A 17328-nucleotide genomic window follows, 5' to 3' on the forward strand; every position below is an offset into this window, starting at 1 on the left:
GTTATGTGCCATCGAGTCGGCCCCGACTCATAGCGACCCCTCCTTGGGTTTCCGAGGCAGTATCACTACGGAAGTAGGATTGCCCAACCTTCCTTCCGAGTGTACTAGGGATACCATAAAAAGAATACTACAAATGGATAGCCTTAGCAGAAATTGTCTCACAGTTTTGAAGGATAAAAGTCCAAATTAAATCATCAACTCTAAGGGAGGATTCTTCCTTGTCAGTAGCACTTGGTGTTCCTTGGCATTCCTGGGCTTGTAGATGGTTCCTAACAAAAGACCTCTTTCCTCCTTTTGTGTGTCTCTCCCTGTCTGTTTTCCCTTTTTCTAAGAAACCACTCAGAAGTGATTAGGTTTAGGACACTCTCCACCCTGGTGTGATCTCATTAACATAACAAAAGAAAAACCCTACTACAAATAGGGTCACATTCACAGGTACTGGAGTTAGGAGTTCACACCTTTTTTGGGAGAATACACTTAAATGTATAGCAAAACCAAAACCCAAACTCACTGCTGTCAAGTTGATTCCAGTTGGTAGTGACCCCCACTGGGTTTCCAGGGTGGTAAATCTTTACAGGAGTAGATTGCTTCATCTTCCTCCCATGGAGCGGCTGGTGGGTTTGAGCTACTGACCTCTTGGTTAACAGGCAAATGCTTTAACCACTACATCATCAGAAAAAACCAAAAGCTCCTTTAAATCCATAGCATTTTGTGGAGATATTGTTAAGTTGTCCTCTAAAGAAGTTGTATCAACTTGCATTTCTTCTTATATATGAGAGTTCCTTTTGTTCTATAGCCATCTCATCAATGCTAGACATTGCCTCCTTTAATCTTTCACAGATCCGATGCCTATGATCTATTTTATTGTGGCAGTAATTTGCATTCCCATAATAAATTCTGTGGTGAATGTGAACATCTTTTAATATTTTTCTTCTTCTGTGATTTTTCTCTATCCTTTTCTCACTTCTTCATTGTGTTGTTTATCTTTTTCTTACTGACTTGTAGGCTTTTTAAAATTTTTTTTGAATTATGATTTGGGTGAGAGTTTACCGAGCAAATTGATTTTCCATTCAGCAATCCATACACATTCTGTTTTGTGATGATTTGTAGGCATTCTTTATACATTCTGGATATTAGTCCTTTCCCAGCTATCAGTTATATATGTTGTAAGTCTCTTCTCCCGTTCTATGGCTTGCGTTTCTGTAGTGTATAATTTTATGCCAATGTTTTAAGCTTTGTTGTACTAAAGTCTAATCTTTTCATTGTGGTTTCTGTTTTTGCATCTTATTTAAAAAAGAAACAAAGTCTACCTGTCTTGAAGCCAAAAAAAATTTTAATATTCTAAAAATTTGGAAGTTTTGCTTTTTCATATTCCAGTGGCTTCCCTTGCATTTTGTATACTGTCAATTCAAACTTTCTTTCATTATATTAGAGACATTCTCTTCTAACAAATCTTCGACAATATCCTATGTGGTTTTATTTGTCTCTTCCTGTTCTGGAATTCCAGTCACGCATGAGTTATTCCTTTTGATGATGTCTGTGGTAGTTAAGGTTGTGTGTCAACTTGGCTGGACCTAGTTGAGTGGTTGTGCAGCTGGTAGTAGTTATTCCCCATGGTGAAACTGACATTCAACTCCATGGCATTCAACAAGAAGCTGAGTAGCTGCTTTAGGGATGTGGTCTGCTTCCCATATATATGAAGCAGCTTTGGGAATGGTCTCTAGTGTATGGCACACTTGAACTCTGCATGTAGCCGAGTCATTGTGCAGCAGCCTGCCATGCTCAGCCGATCTTGAGACTTTCGGTGGACTTGAATTAGTGACCTGCCATGTTGTTTGGTAACGTTAAGATTGTGCCTTTCACTTGTCAACTTTGGGTTGTCCCAGAAAGAAGGTGGGTACACGACCCCTACTCCCAGCAAAAGTTCCTGCCAGCCTCAAATGCTGTTGGGAAGAAGAGAGTAGCTGATCTTGAACCTAGTTCTTCTCTACCTAGGAGACAATTTGAGGCAGGACACCTGATCTCAGACAAGTTCTTGTTGGTCTAGAAGGTGTCTGGGGCAGGGCACCTGGGCCCAGGAAAAGTTTCTGCTGGTCCAAAAGGTGATTGGCAGCACTTGGTTCTAAAGGGAGTGCCTGTCATCTTAAAAAACGACTGTGAGCAGGATGTCTGGTCCCAGACAAAATTCCTGCTGTCACAAAAGGTAAGTGGGTACATGGTCCTGTTCCCAGAAAAAGTTCTAGCCATCCCAAAGCCAGCTGGGTGTAGGGTACCTGTGATCAGAAAAAGTTCTTACTGGCCCAAAAGATGGCTGGGAACAGGGCACTAGTCCTGGGATTAGTTCCTGCCTGTCTAGAAGGCAGCTGTTGGTAGGGTGCCTGGTCTGGGATGGAATTTTTGCCAATCCAGAAGGTGGATGGTGGTGAGGGATGGCATATCTCTGTTCACATGGAGGGTGTGGGCTACAAGGGAAACAAGGGGACTATTGCATCTTTTTGGTCATCAGCTGCCAGTGTGGTTGCCTGTGCAGTCCTTGGGAAGTTAAACTGATTGTCAGGTTGCTGCCTGAATCAGAACACTGCTTGCAAATATTCAAAATGGCTGTGCCATCAGGCTAGGCAACCGTCCACAGCTCCGTTTGTCTCCTTATTCACTGTTTTCAGTCAGGTTCTTCTACTAGTCAGTATTTAATCCCCTTCTTTATCTTTCCCTTCGAAGCTCATGGTTCCAGGATTATCTTCTGTATCTGCTTCATTTGGTTTCTCATTTCTTTGTTATAGAGGGTTTGTGTAGCTTGTCTGCCTAGTCTGCCATCTTGCCAGAAATTCCCCCAAACTTTCTTTTGTATGTGCTCTTTCATATGTTTCAGTGTCCAAATTGTTCAGGCCCTCTCCTGAAACTTATAAAGCATAGTATCCCAAAGTTAAAATTTTACAATTATTTTTTTAAATAATTAATCACCTCTACTGCTGCCTTTTTAAAAAAATATATTAAATACAAATGATTCAATTTTTTAAACTGCATTTTTTGTAGATAAATAATGACTTGTTAAGGTTGCAAGGTGGTGTTATTCCTTTCCTTCTCTGTTTTCCTCTAATGGAATTTATTTATGTATTTATATTTTTAGTCACATTAACCTTGCTCTAGAAGACAACTTTACAGGGTTCTAGAAGGAACAGGATTAAAGATGATTGAATACTGGGCACTAGAAATTTAAACTAATCAGGTACCATAATTTTTGGGGGGCATGTTCCCAGCTAGTATAAAATAAAGCTGTTTGTTATATACATTGAGAAAAATTAGAATGTCCTACACTATGGACAGGAATACCTGTCTAATAGCAGGTATTAGTCCTGGGTTTAGATACTGGCTCTGACACAGATTGGCTGGTGACTGTTGGTCAGGTATTGAAACATGTCCATAAAATGGAGGCAATGATGCACCTGTTTCATGTGGACATGGTAAAGATTAAATGAGATAGAGTACTTAGTACTTTGCACAGGGTAACTTTTATTATAATTGTATTATTGCTGCTGTTATTATTTTTTAAAAATATGTTTCTCATATCACAGATATGGTATTCTTTGTGTATAATGTAGATATTTTTAAAAGTACATATTGCTGTACTACTAATAATAGTCTAGTGGTGTAATGTGGAGAAATCAGGTAAGATAACTATATTCCCCATGTATATTCTACAAACTATCCTCAGGAGAAGACTAGTTTTCTCTAAGGACTTCTGGTGGTGAAATGCCCTGAGGCATTTGACTGCTAACCAGAAGGTTGACGATTCAAACTCACCAGCCATAGAAGGAAGATGAGGCAATCTACTTCCATGAAGATTTACTGCCTTGGAAACCCAGTGGGGATCTCTATGAGTACGAATTGACTCAATGGCAGTGAGTTTGTTTTTTTGAGTTTTCTCTAATATATATGTATGTATGTATTACATTGGAATAATGGTAAAAAAATGTTAATCTTGTTTTTCCACAATGCTAGAGAATTCAATACAAGTTTTTCACAGTATTGTACAATGGTAATTTATCTTTTTTTGGTTTTTTAATTGTGCTTTAGGTGCAAATTTACAGACCGGAGTTTGTTTTCCATTCAACATTTTGTGTACATTTGTTTTCACTCCCCAGTTACCATCTCCAACCCTAACCAACACTCCTCCCCTCCTTCCCAGTAACACCCCCGCCCCGGTGCCCCTCATAGTTATGCACTCCTGTGTGTCCTGCATTTTCTCCATGTGAATGTTGCCCCTTTGGTGCCCCGTGGTCAATTGCTCCAAGGGATGCATCTCCATAGAATATGTGGGTGCCTCACCCTCGGTTGAGTGATCTGCATGTACATCTTGTTTACTTTTGGTCTGAGAGCCTGCCCCTGGGAGTGAGTTTTGTTCCAGGCCCTAAGTGTATCTCAGGACCATAGTATTGGGGGTCCCACCAGGCTCCATCAGACCAGTAATTCTGGTCATTATTGTGTTTTTGGATTTTGTTCCATGTTTTTCCTCCCACTCTACCCAGGTTCTCCAGTGTCGATCCTTTCCTGAGTGGTTGACATTGGTACCTGGGCACCATCTAGTTCCTCTGGTCTTGAGGTCCATCATGTCCTAGGGCTGATTGCTTCCAAATGCCTTTGGTTTTTTGCACTCTTCTTCGCTTCTAACGGTAGGAGACTATTCCCTGCATCTTAGATGGCCATTTGCAAGATTTTAAGACCCCAGTCGCTACTCACTGATGTAGGTTGTGCATCAAGTTTTTTTAATGTATTTTGTTGTGCCAGTTGATTCTGGTGTCCCCCAATACTATGGTCCTGAATCAGTAGGTCCATTGGATCCCTCTCCCACAGTGTTTTCCTGTTCACTGACCCCCATCTGATCTTCTCAGATGTTTACGTGTTTATCTGTAACCTGGTGTTTGATGTTAATGGTAATGCAATATTGTGCATATATTGGTATTAGCCTCTGTTGTCTATATCTTATGTGCACAGTTTGGTGTCCTCTCTTTCCCCAGTGTTATCATGGTGGTCACAGACTCTTTCCATACCATCCCTCCCCTTGCCCACCTCAGCATGTGGCCCCAACTAGCCTGAAATTATTCCCTACCCACCCAGGTAACCTACAAAGTGAGTTACCTTCCTTAAAAAAAAACCATTCCTTGTCTATTTACAGTAAGACAATATATGTCTTTCTGGTATTGACTTATTTCACTCAGCATAATGTCTTCCAGGTTCATCCATGTTGTGAGATGATTTGCATATCCTTCATTGTTCTTTATTGTAGCATAGTATTCCATTGTGTGAATATACCATAATTTGGCTATTAATTCATCTGTTGATGGGCATTTAAGTGTTTCCATCTCTTTGCTATAGTGAATTGTGCTGTGATGAACATAAGTGTGCATATGTCTGTGCGCTGCCTCTCACTTCTTTAGGATATATTAGGATATATTTCTAGTAATGGAATTGCTGGGTCAAATGGTATTTCTATTTTCAGTTTTTTAAGGAAATGCCATACTGTTTGCCACAGTGGTTGTACCATTTTACAGTCCCACCAGCAGTGTATAAGAGTTCCAATTTCTCCGCAACCTTGCCAATGTTATTTTCTGACCTGTTGAACTTTGCTATTATTGCTGGGGTGAGATGATATCTCATCATTGTTTTGATTTGCATCTCTCTAATGAGTAAAGATCGTGAGCAATTCCTCACATGTTTGTTGGCAGCCAGCATATTGTCTTTACTGAAGTGTCTGTTCATGTCTCTTGCCCAGTTTTGAATTGGATTGTTTGTCTTTTTGGCATTGAGGTATTGAAGTTTTCTGTAGATTTGGAAATAAGTCATTTGTCAGACAAGTCTTAGGCAAATATTTTCTCCCAATCTGTAGGTTCTTTTTTAAACCTTTTGGAGAAGTTTTTCAATGAGCATAAGAATTTAATTTTTAAAATGTGCCAGTCAGCTAGCTTCTATTCTACCTCCTGTGCATTCTGGGTTGTTTGATAGTCTATTTATGCCATAAATTAGAGTTCCTATATTTGCCCCTATTTTATCTTTGATGATTTTTATAGTATTGGGTTTTATATTTAAGTCTTTGATCCAACTTGAGTTTGTTTTTGTGTATGGGGTGAAGTATGGATCTTGTTTAATTTTTCTGCAAGTGCCCAGTTTTGCCAGCACCATTTGTTAAAGAGGTTATCTCTTCCCTATATAATGGGTTTTGGTCCTTTGTCAAAGATCAGCTGTCCATAGATTGATGGGTCTGTTTCTGGGTTTTTGATTCTGTTCCATTGATCTATCTGTCTTTCATTGTACCAATACCACGCTATTTTGACTACTGTGGCTGTATAGTAGGTTTTAAGATCTGGGAGTGTGAGACCTCCCACTTTGTTCTTCTTCAGTAGTGCTTGCTTATCTGACATCTCTTTCCTTTCCATATGAAGTTAGTAATTGATTTTTCCATGTCCTTAAACATTTTGTTTATATCTTGATTGAGATTGCATTGAATGTATAGATTGCTTTGGGTAGTATTGACATTTTCACAATCTTCAGTCTACCTATCCATGAACAAGGCAGGTTCTTCCATTTATGTAGATCCCTTGTTGTCTCCTGTAGTAGTGTGTTATAGTTTTCTTTGTATAGGTCTTTTGTGTCTCTGGTAAGATTTATTCCTAGATATTTTATCTTTTTAGTATCTATTGTAAATGGTATTGTTTCCCTTATTTCTTTTTCAGAGGTCTCTTTGTTGTTGTAGAGAAATCCAACTGATTTTTGTATGTTAACCTTGTATCCTGCCACTTTGCTGAACCTCTCTATTAGTTCCAGTAGTTTTTTGCTGAGTCTCTTAGGTTCTCTATGTATAGGATCATATCATCCTCAAATAAGGATAGCTTTACTTCCTCTTTGCCAATTTGTTTGCCTTTTATTTCTCTATCTTGCCTTATTGCCCTGGCTAGGACCTCCAATGCAATGTTAAATAAGAGTGGTGATAGAAGGCATCCCTGTCTGGTTCCCTTTCATGAGGGGAATGCTTTGAGTCTTTTTCCATTAATAATAATGTTGGCTCTTGGCTCTGTATATATGTCTTTTATTATGTTGAGGAATTTCCCTTCTGTCCCTATTTTGCTGAGAGTTCTGAACAGGAACAGGTGTTGTATTTTATCAAATACCTTTTCTGAATCAATTGATATGATCATATGGTTCTTTTGTTTTGTTTTGTTTATGTGGCAGATTACATTGATTGTTTTTCTGATGTTGAACCATCCTTGCATACCGGGGATGAATGCCATTTGGTCAGGATGTATTATTTTTTTTGGTATGTTGTTGGATTCTATTGGCTAGGATTTTGTTGAAGATTTTTGCATCTATGTTCATGAGGGATATTGGTCCATAGTTTTCCTTTTTAGTGGTGTTTTTCCCTGGTTTCGGTATCAGTGTGATACTTGCTTCATAAAATAAGTTTGGAAGTATTCCATCGTTTTCTGTGTTACGGAATAGCTTGAGTATTATAGGTGTCAACTCTTCCCTGAATATTTGGTAAAATTCTCCAGTGAAGCCATTAGGGCCAGGATTTTTTCTTATGGGAAGTTTTCTTTGACCTGTTCAATTTCTTCCTTTGTTATGGGTCTGTTCAAGTATTCTGTTTCTTAGTGGGATAGTTTAGGTAGGTCTTGTGATTCCAGAAACTTGTCCATCTCTTCTAGGTTCTCAATCAAATCTGTTGGAGTACAGTTTTTCATAATATTCTGTCATCTTTTTTATTTCAGTTGGTTCTGTTGTGATGGCACCCTTTTCATTTACTATTCTAGTAATTTGCATCTTCTCTTTCTTTTCTTTTATTAGATTTGCCAATGGTTTGTCAATTTTGTTAATCTTTTTGAAGAACCAGCTTCTTGTTTTGTTGATTTTCTCTTTTTTTTTGTTTCATTTATTTCTGCTCTGATCTTTATTATTTCCTTATTTCTAGATACTGTAGGATTTTGTTGTTCTTTTTCTAATTGTTGGAGTTGTTGAGTTAGAGTTTTGATTTTGTTTCTTTCCGCTTTTTTGATGTATACATTTATTGCTACACACTGACCTCTGAGTACTGCTTTCATTCTGGCCCATAGGTTTTGGTAAGATGTATATCTTCATTCTCATTTGTTTCTGGGAATGTTTTTGTTTGATTTTTTATTTCTTCTATTACCCAGTAGATTTTTATCAGTATATTGTTCAACTTCCACATATTTGATGTTTTTTCCTTGATCTTCCTATTATTAATTTAGCATTGTGATCCAAGACGATGCTTTGTAGTATTTCAATGTTTTTGAATTTATTGAGGCTTCTTTTATGTCCTAACATAGTATCTATTCTGGAGAATGATCCATGTGCACTGGAGAAGAATGTAAATTGTGCTTTTGTTGGGTGCAGTGTTCTGTATATGTCTATGAGGTCGTGTTGGTTGATTGTTTTGCTGAGTTCTTCTGTATCTTCATTTTGTTCTAGTTGATCTGCCCCTCCTGGAAAGTGGTGTGTTAAAGTCTCTTACTACTGTTTTGTTGTAGTTATTATGTGCCATGCAGTCGGACCTGACTCATAGCGACCCCTCCTTGGGTTTCTGAGGCAGTATCAATATGGAAGTAGATTCCTCAACCTTCCTTCCAAGGAGTGGCTGGTGGGTTTGAACTGCCAGCCTTCTGGTTAGCAGTCAAGTGCCTTAGGCAATGTAGAGTTGTCTATTTTCCCTTTCAATTCAATTAATATTTGGTTCACATATTTTGGAGCACTTTCCTTGGGTGCGTCACCAAAACCAAAACTGACTGCCGTGGAGTCGAATCTGACTCATAGCCACCCCTCCTTGGGTTTCCGAGGCGGTATCGCTATGGAAGTAGATTGCCCAATCTTCCTTCTGAGGAGTGGCTGGTGGGTTTGATCCTCCAGGCTTTTGGTGAGCAGTCAAATACCTTAGGCATTACGCCACCAGATCTCCTTCATTAGGTGCATAGGTATTTATTATCATAATGTCTTCTTGGTCAGTTGACCCTTTCAGCATCATGTAGTGACCTTCTTTGTCTCTTGCTGTTTTTCACCTTAAAGTCTATTTTATCAGAAATTAATATTGCCACTCGTGGTCTTTTTTGGTTACCATTGACTTGGTATATCTTTTTTTTTCACCCCTTAACTCTTAATTTGTTTTTATCTTTGTGTCTAAGGTGGGTCTCTTATAGGCAGCATATCTATGTGTCTTCTTTTCTTATCCATTCTGCCACTGTCTTTCTTTTGATTGCATTTAGTCCATTCACATTGAGTGTAATTAGTGATAGGTATGAATTGTTTGCTGTCATTCTTTTGTGTTTCTTTGTCATATTGTTGGAGTTTCCTTGGTCCATATATTTTTCTGTGCTGAGTTCCTTTTGTTGTCAAGTGTTACCTCTTTTTTCTTCTTTATTGGAGGTTTTGTGCTTACTAAACCAATATGTTTTCCTTCCTTCTGGATTTGCTTAGAGAAAATGTTAATTTTCTCTGTGGTTACCTTGGAGTGAATTCTTGTCTCTATATTTTTGGAACATTGTGTTCTATGAGGACATCATCCTGTTTTGCTCTCCATTTGGAAGGTTTGTACCTAGAACTTTTATCCCCTCTATTTGGTTAGTTGCTGTTATTGTGTGAAGACTGACTTGCTTGTTTTTTAGTGTACAGTGTTTCATGGTCTTATTTTGAGCATCTATTTCTGATTTAGTTTTAATGTTGATGTCATGGTGTCCTAATTTCATGGTTCTCTGTTGTGGGTTCTCTATTGTAAGTACTTCTTTAAGCATTTCTTGTAAGGTTGGTCTGGTTTTCGCAAAATCCCTTAATTTCTGTTTGTCTGAGAATGTCTTGATTTTGCCCTCATATTTGATGGACAGTTTGGTTGAATATAAGGTTCTTGGTTGGAAGTTCTTTTTCTTCAGTGTTTTATATATGTTGTCCCATTGCCTGTATGGTTTCTGCTGAGTAATCAGAACTCAGCCTAACTGTTTGATTGTTATATGTAGTATTTCTTTTGTCCTGGGCAGCTCGCAAGATTCTTTGTCTTTGGTTTTGGAGAGTTTGATTACGATATGCCTCAGTGTTTTTCTCTTGGGATCTTTCCTGTATGGGGTTCTTTGAGCTTCTTGAACAAATATCTTTTCTTCCTTCATGATATGGGGGAAGTTTTGTGTTAGTAAGTCTTCCACAATTTTCTCAGTGCTTTTTTTTTTTTGCCTCTTCTTGCTCTGGAATCCTAGTGAGGCATATATTGTTTCTTTTCATGTCATCCTATATAACTCTTAGGTTCTCTTCATTTCTCTTAAATCTTTGTTCTGATTTTTCTTTATACAGGCTGGTGTCAAGGGATTTATCTTCTTGTTGGGAAATGCATTCTTCAGCCAGTTCTAGCCTATTCTTTTGTGTTTCTACTATGTTGTTTTCCTGAATTCTTACAGGGTACTACTGTCTGTGTTCTCCTTGATTCTGTTTGGGGTTTTCTTGAGCTCTTGTAGAGTTCTATAAACATACCTTCTGAATTCCTTCTGGGATAATTTTATTACCTCCTCTTCCTCCATGTTTAATGAGACTTTTGTTTGGGATTTTATTTTTATTGTCTTATCCTGTTTTTTTATTTTATTTATTTATTTTTTATTTGAGGTTACCTGTTGTTTCCTAGACTTTCTGAAGTTGTCTTTAACAGTTATGAATTGATTTGTTTTGTCTTGATTTTATGATTTTATATTTTTACAGAGTTGTTGTTGTTATGTGCCATGGAGTTGGACCCGGCTCATAGCAACCCCTCCTTGGGTTTCTGAGGCAGTATCACTACAGAAGTAGATTGCCCCATCTTCCTTCCAAGGAGTGGCTGGTGGGTTTGAACCACCAGCCTTCCGATTAGCAGTCAAGTGCCTTAGGCACTACACTGGTATATTTTTATTTTTGCCTATTAATTCAGGTGTGCTGGGTTGCTCTGCAGTTTTCTTTGTGAGGATGGAATCACTGTTTGGAATATGGGTGCAGTTCTCTGTTTGTCTTTGAATCATTTAGGATTCAAGCTGGTAGGTGTTGTGGTGCGTTAATGTGGTTTTGTATTGGATGAGGCAGGGGAGAGGCAGGGAAAGGAGGAAGAAAAATGGAATAAAAGCTCCAAGGCGCCAGTTACCATTTCCAGGGCTTTGAGTAGGCTGCTAATGGTGATGTTATACTGTTATTCCCAGGCCCGCAGCTCAAATTTGGCAAAGACCCTAATGATTAGTGGGCCGCTACTTTCTGCCAGATTCAGAGAGCCACAGAAACCCTGTACTCCAAGCCCCTTTGTGTCAAAATGGTGTCCTGGGCTAGTTTCCCTTACCCGCACTGCAAGATTGATCCATGGTCCACCTACTTGTGGTGAACTTCTCTCTCTTCTCCCAGTTCAGCAGCACACAGAGCCAAAGTGGTTTCTGGTCCCTTCCTGTGGTCCCAAGTTTACTGATAAAAGCAGACGCTAAAGGTAGATCCATGGAGTGGCTGCAAGTCCTCCGGTGTGCTCTCTCCCGTGCCCCAGGGAGCCCTCCGATGCCCCGTCTCGCTGGCCGGTGCACTCTTCAGGGTTTGTTCCCTTATTTTTAGTTCTTTCTGGCTGATGACATTGCCTCTCCCGCTTTTCTACTCCTACTCCCCTGAGTTTGGTATTCTCTGACTTATTGAGCTACTCAGAGTGCCAGAATCGCCACTTCGAACTGCTGCACCTAGTTTTTCAGGCACTAAGATGCTAGAGGGAAGTAACATGTGGACTACAGATATGACGCCATCTTCCCAATGGTAATTTATCTCAAATCAGTTTTGAATCTTGAAGTACTTTCTGATCAACAAAAATATTTATGTTAATCTTACATGTAGTGTTAATTGAATCTTATTGAATGCTATTTCTTTGAATATGATAATTTCCATATAACGTACACAAAATTGTGTCTTAATTTGATTAATCAAGACATATACACAGACTACTCAACCCAGGATGCTGCACCCACATACTCTGTGGTAATATATCCCTTAGAACAATAGACCATGGGACACCAGAGGACCAACATTCAAACTGAGGAAATGCAGGACAAACAGGAGTGCATAATTATGAGGGGTGCAGGGGGAGGGTTTCAGGGTAGGGAAGGGAAGAGACTGGGTTAGGGTTGGACATGGCGAATGGGGAATGAAACTAAATGTACGCGTTACGTTGAATGTAAAACAAGCTCTTAAAAAAATGGCTTCTTCTCCCACCATTCTGATTTTTAAAGAGTTTATTAGGTATACTTGAAATTGATTAAAGATGAAGTAAAAGCTGGAACTGCTATTCCATGATACCAACATATTAGCAAGATGACCCTTGTGGTGGTAGTGACGTTAGGTGCCGTTGAGTCAGTTCCAACTTATAATGACCCTGTGTACAAAAGAATGAAACACTGCCTAGTCCTGTGCCATCCTCACAATTCGCTGTGTTTGATCCTAGGAACAAAAGTGGCCTCATATGAAGAGAGGGGGCATCACATCTCTACTTGGATCACTTTTCTTTCTGTTCTTTATTTCCTTTTAAGACAGCACCTAACAATAACAAAGGAGCTCTGGTGGGATAGTGCCTAAGGGATTTGACTGCTAACCAGAAGGTTAGCAGTTCAAACCTACCATCTACTCTGCAGAAGGAAGATAGGGCAATCTACTTCCGTAAAGATTTTCTGCCTTGAAAACCCAATGGGGGTTGCTATGAGTCGGAGTCGACTTGATGGCAGTGAATTTTTTTTTTTTTTAACCATAAGAACAAAACCTCGTCTTCTCCTTTTTATTTTTTATTCCTGTAAACTTTGAGTGGATAAGACAAAGCAAAAGAAAGAAATCCTCAATATAGGCAGGCTTCAGTTTACAAAAAGCCATGCTCTAAGGATGCTTTCAGCAAATAATATTGTGTTCTACTGTGAGCCATGTGCTGTGGTATTTGCAGTGATGAACAAATCATGTTCTCCCTTCTTAAAAAGCTTGCAAAATAATCGACAGGATAAACTATATAGGAATAACAACTGCAGAGGCAGAATATAAGTGCCTTAGCTCAAACTCTCACTGCCATTGAATTGGATCCCACTCATAGTGACCCCTTCTTGGGTTTCTGAGGCTGTATCACTGTGGAAGTAGGTTGCCCAATCTTCCTTCCTAGGAGTGGCTGGTGGGTTTGAACTGCCAGCATTCTGGTTAGCAGTCAAATGCCTTAGGCACTATACTACCAGAGCTCCTACAAGTGCCTTAAATAAAGTTGGAAAAAAAAAAAAAAGAAGAAGAAGGAGTGCCATGGAAGTACAGAGAGAAGGGTCTCGGGCCAGTTGAGTAATCAGGGGCAATGTCACTGTGGAGCTCCTTGGCAGTCTTGCGACATTTTAGAGAATAATTAGGGTTTTAACCAATATATAAAACAGAACAGATAATGTGTGATTACATACTCAGTAGATGTGGCAAGATATCTTTTCATATTGTCAAGCAGATCAAGTTTTATAAATTTATAAGTGTGAAAATTCTAAGTTCCTTTTAAAAACAAACATGTTTCTTAGTTCTGTTTCCAAACAATAAAAAAAGCCAAACCAAACTCACTGCCGTTGAGTTGTTTTTGACTCATAGCGACCCCTCCTTGAGTTTCCAAGGTGGTATGATTCCAAACAATAGGAATCATAATTTGCTGTTAGATTGCTGTAGTTTAACCGCTGTAATGTTTCTGAATATATAATATTGTGAGATGCCTTTTTACAGCTTAGAAAAAAAAGTAAAATTCATCAGTATCCTCAAGGACATACAAAACATTGATAAATATAGAACATTGATTGATAAGGAACATTGTTAGGACTTGACCTTATTTTTAATTGTTGTTTCTGTCTGTCTGTTGTAAAACTCTTAACTCTTTATAAGTTATGTCAAATAAAAAGTTCTAATATTAGTATTTGAAATATAGATCATGTAAATAGGACCCAACCTATACATCAGAAAAATTAACATTACTAAACTCAATTTCATTACATTTCTTTTTTGGGGAGAGAGAATATTTATTTAATTTAATTGTAGTGATGAGATACTTAACTGTGTAACATTTTAACCACAGTCCAGATAGACTGATTGTCTTTTGCTGGGGCTGCTTCTGCTATTACTTCTATGTGGTACAGAGTAGTTATTGCAAAGTTAATTATTAAGGCAAAAAAATTCATCTGCTACATACTTGGTGGCTGATGTTTCAGATTTTTTTTTTGTTATAATCCATGATAACAAAACTCCATTCATTCGTTCATTTCATTCATTATTCCTTTTTTCTTTTTCCAGCTTACCAAATTATATATTCTTGAGTGGAGCTGAGAATGGATCAATTTGTTCTTCACAGTGATTTGGAACTTTTCAATCCCAGGGAAAAGTTGGCCAAAATCTAAAATGTATTTTTCCCTATCCATAGGAAGTCAGCTGTGAAATGAACATTTTCTAATCATTTTCTTTTGAATTTAAGAACCTACAATTATTGTGGGGTTACTTTTCCAGCCTCAGCAGGAGGATTCCCCTAAGTGGCCATACTGTAGTTTCATATCAGTTAGAATACCTTGTGGCTTTTGTAGCTGTTAACTTCCATGGCTAAAACTTGATTCCCTTCTCCATATTTGAGCTTAGCTTATTTTCTGTTACTAAAAAGTGAAGTGATTTTCATGTACCTGGTTTAATGCCATGTATGGGATCCTGATTTTACCACATACTTTTTCCTCAGGGACTACACAGAACTGAGTCCATATGGAAGAAGAACTTCCTCTTTTCTGTGGAGAAAGTGGCAAGGTTAGAAAAAATCATGAGCATGTATTTTCTGTTGCATGAGACGTATTTCATGAAACATCTTGTGGTCACTTGACAGGAAGATGAATGAGATAGTGTCTGTGAGGGGCCCAGTTTCTAGTGCCTAAGACGTCAACAGATAATTATTGTGGTGCATAGAATGTTAAAGGGCCCAGCAGGGAACTGTTGATATTGTCTGAGGGGTGTAGAAATGATTGCCCAAGAAGATAACATTTGAGCTTATTGTGGACCAGTTACTTTCACAGATAAAATTTTTCTGCCAAAGGCTCTGAACTGAACAATATTTACAAAAAAACAGTGGGTTACAAGGGACACACCATTCTCAAAGATTAAAAAAAGAATTATGCTCAGATGATATGTTCTTGATTCATCATAGATATTCTTTTTTTCTTTTCCATCACATCTGACTATTACGACCAAACGACTTAAGTCCAATCAGTGTCTACTTAATGTTAAAAGTGTCACAGCTTTCACCATGCATAATCATTTCCATGTTGTCTTAATTTTAAATATCTGCTCATCAATATTAACAGTTTAATAATAACTTTCACTGTTAACTTTCATTTTCTGTTTTCCACTCATTTTTAATAAAATAAGTACAAAATGCAAAAAGAGTTCAGCAATTATACAAAGCCAGCATTGGTGTACAAAGATGGCAAAGCTTCTGAAACTGAACTATTGGAATGCATGCTAGCTCTAGACACTCATTTGTGGGCTTTTGTAGGAGAGAGTCCAAGAGTAGTTTATAAAAGTGAAATGTGGAACTTGAGATTTTTATGAAACGTTAAAAATCCCCAATTTCCCCCTCATGTGCACAGATTTTGTATAATAGGAGTAAGAATTTTAAAAATTAGCAAAATGAAGTTAGTTTGTTAACAGGCAAGGTGTTGTATTGCCAGGCAACACTCAAAAGGAGAGATACTGGCTTTTTTTTTGCCAAAGAAACTTTTTTTTTTGCTAGGAGGCTCAGCATGTAAATTTGATTCTGCTTACATATGCCGTATTTTAAATTGAGTTGTAACAACTTGAAATTATAATTAAGTGAAGTATCATAATCCACATGAGTTTTCATGTTGATGGAGAAGCAAAATTATATAAGGAGCACACACAAAAAGGACTAATAAATCAATTTTGGGCTATAATTTCATGGCAGATGTATTTCCTTAATTATGTTTTCCTTGAGCTAATATTAAATTTGCACTGGTTTACATTTCCCAAACAGTTGCCAGCTAAAGATGGGGATGTAAACTGAAGGTGGCAAAGCAGGAAAGGAAAAGCTGGACTGGGATTAGTTATCACCTGTTGTAATCTTATGTGCAGTACAGTGGGTTTCCTGGGTTAAATTAGGATTATGCGGTTTTTTATTTTTAAATCATGGCAGTAATATTTATTATGCACTTACTATGTACTATGAGCTTTAAAAATCAACCATTTCCTCAATTTTAGAAAATGAATTGTACTTTTATCTTAATTGTGTTAAGTGTATAGGTAATAAAACGTTTGCCATTTCAGGGTACTTCACGTGTACAATTCTTTGACATCAATCATGTTCATCATGGTGTTCAACCATTACCATCATCCATTTCTAAACTTTTCCATCACCAGGACCATGATTTTTCTTTTTAAATTTTTATTGTGATTTGGGTGAAAGTTTACAGAGCAAATTCATTTTCCATACAGCAGTTCATACACGTTTTGTTTCATGACATTGACTTCAGTCCCCACAATGTAACAGCTCTCCTCCCACTTCCTCCCTGTAGTTACCTCTTCCCTGTGTCCTTTACTGTGCATTCCTGCCCCTGACCTGTTTCCCTGTGCAAATACTGACTTTCTCTTCTCCCATGATTGATTGTCCTAAGGAGTACATCTAACTGGTGTAAATGTTCGCCCTATATGCTTGCCTATTGTTTGGGTGGAAGCCATGGGAGTGAGTTGAATTCTAGGCCTGAAGGGTGCCTGAGGGCTATAGTTTCAGGGGTCTTATCGCAGGACCATGAATTTTAAGGACATAATCTTAATGACATGTATTACCAGGCTTTCATTCCTTAATAGCACTTTTTCCCCAGTACAGATCTCCCAGTTTGTCACACCTGGCTCTGATCAGCCTGTCCCTTCCTTGAGAATTGGACCCAGAGTCAGCTGCGTGCCTTCTTCTGCAGAGCTGGCTGCCACCTTCCAGAGTGGCTGTGGCAATTGAGGCTCCTGCAGGGTGCTGTGGTGTAAATCTTCTGCACATTGTCTCATGAGAACACTGAACAAAGGATGTGGATAAAGGATGTGGGCAAAGATACTGTGTTTCCTTGAGACTGATACTAAATATTTACTTTTAAAAAGTCTAAACCAATGGATTTTGTAAATTAAGTCATCAGTTACTTATGAAATAGTACCCCCACAGACTTGAAGAATGAGTTTTTGATGTGTGATCTCCAGCAGACAGTCTTTTGACAGAGATTGAAAAAGCAGTGCATTCAATCCAATTAAAAAATGGGCAGAAGACATGAA

General features: G+C 38.3%; 1 protein-coding gene across 1 annotated transcript in view; it reads left to right on the forward strand.

Moving 5' to 3' along the window:
• The first annotated feature begins 14766 nt into the window (after nucleotides 1–14766).
• Nucleotides 14767–17328, forward strand: part of RCBTB2 (RCC1 and BTB domain containing protein 2) — a 37084-nt gene continuing 34522 nt past the window's right edge. The window contains exon 1 of the mRNA XM_007946358.1: nucleotides 14767–14808. Coding sequence (XP_007944549.1) covers nucleotides 14767–14808 — 42 coding nt within the window. The remainder of the gene's footprint in view (nucleotides 14809–17328) is intronic.

This window comes from Orycteropus afer, unplaced genomic scaffold, assembly GCF_000298275.1.
Source record: "Orycteropus afer afer isolate SDZICR_OR568_19922 unplaced genomic scaffold, OryAfe1.0 scaffold00157, whole genome shotgun sequence".
NCBI classification, from domain to species: Eukaryota; Metazoa; Chordata; class Mammalia; order Tubulidentata; family Orycteropodidae; genus Orycteropus; species Orycteropus afer.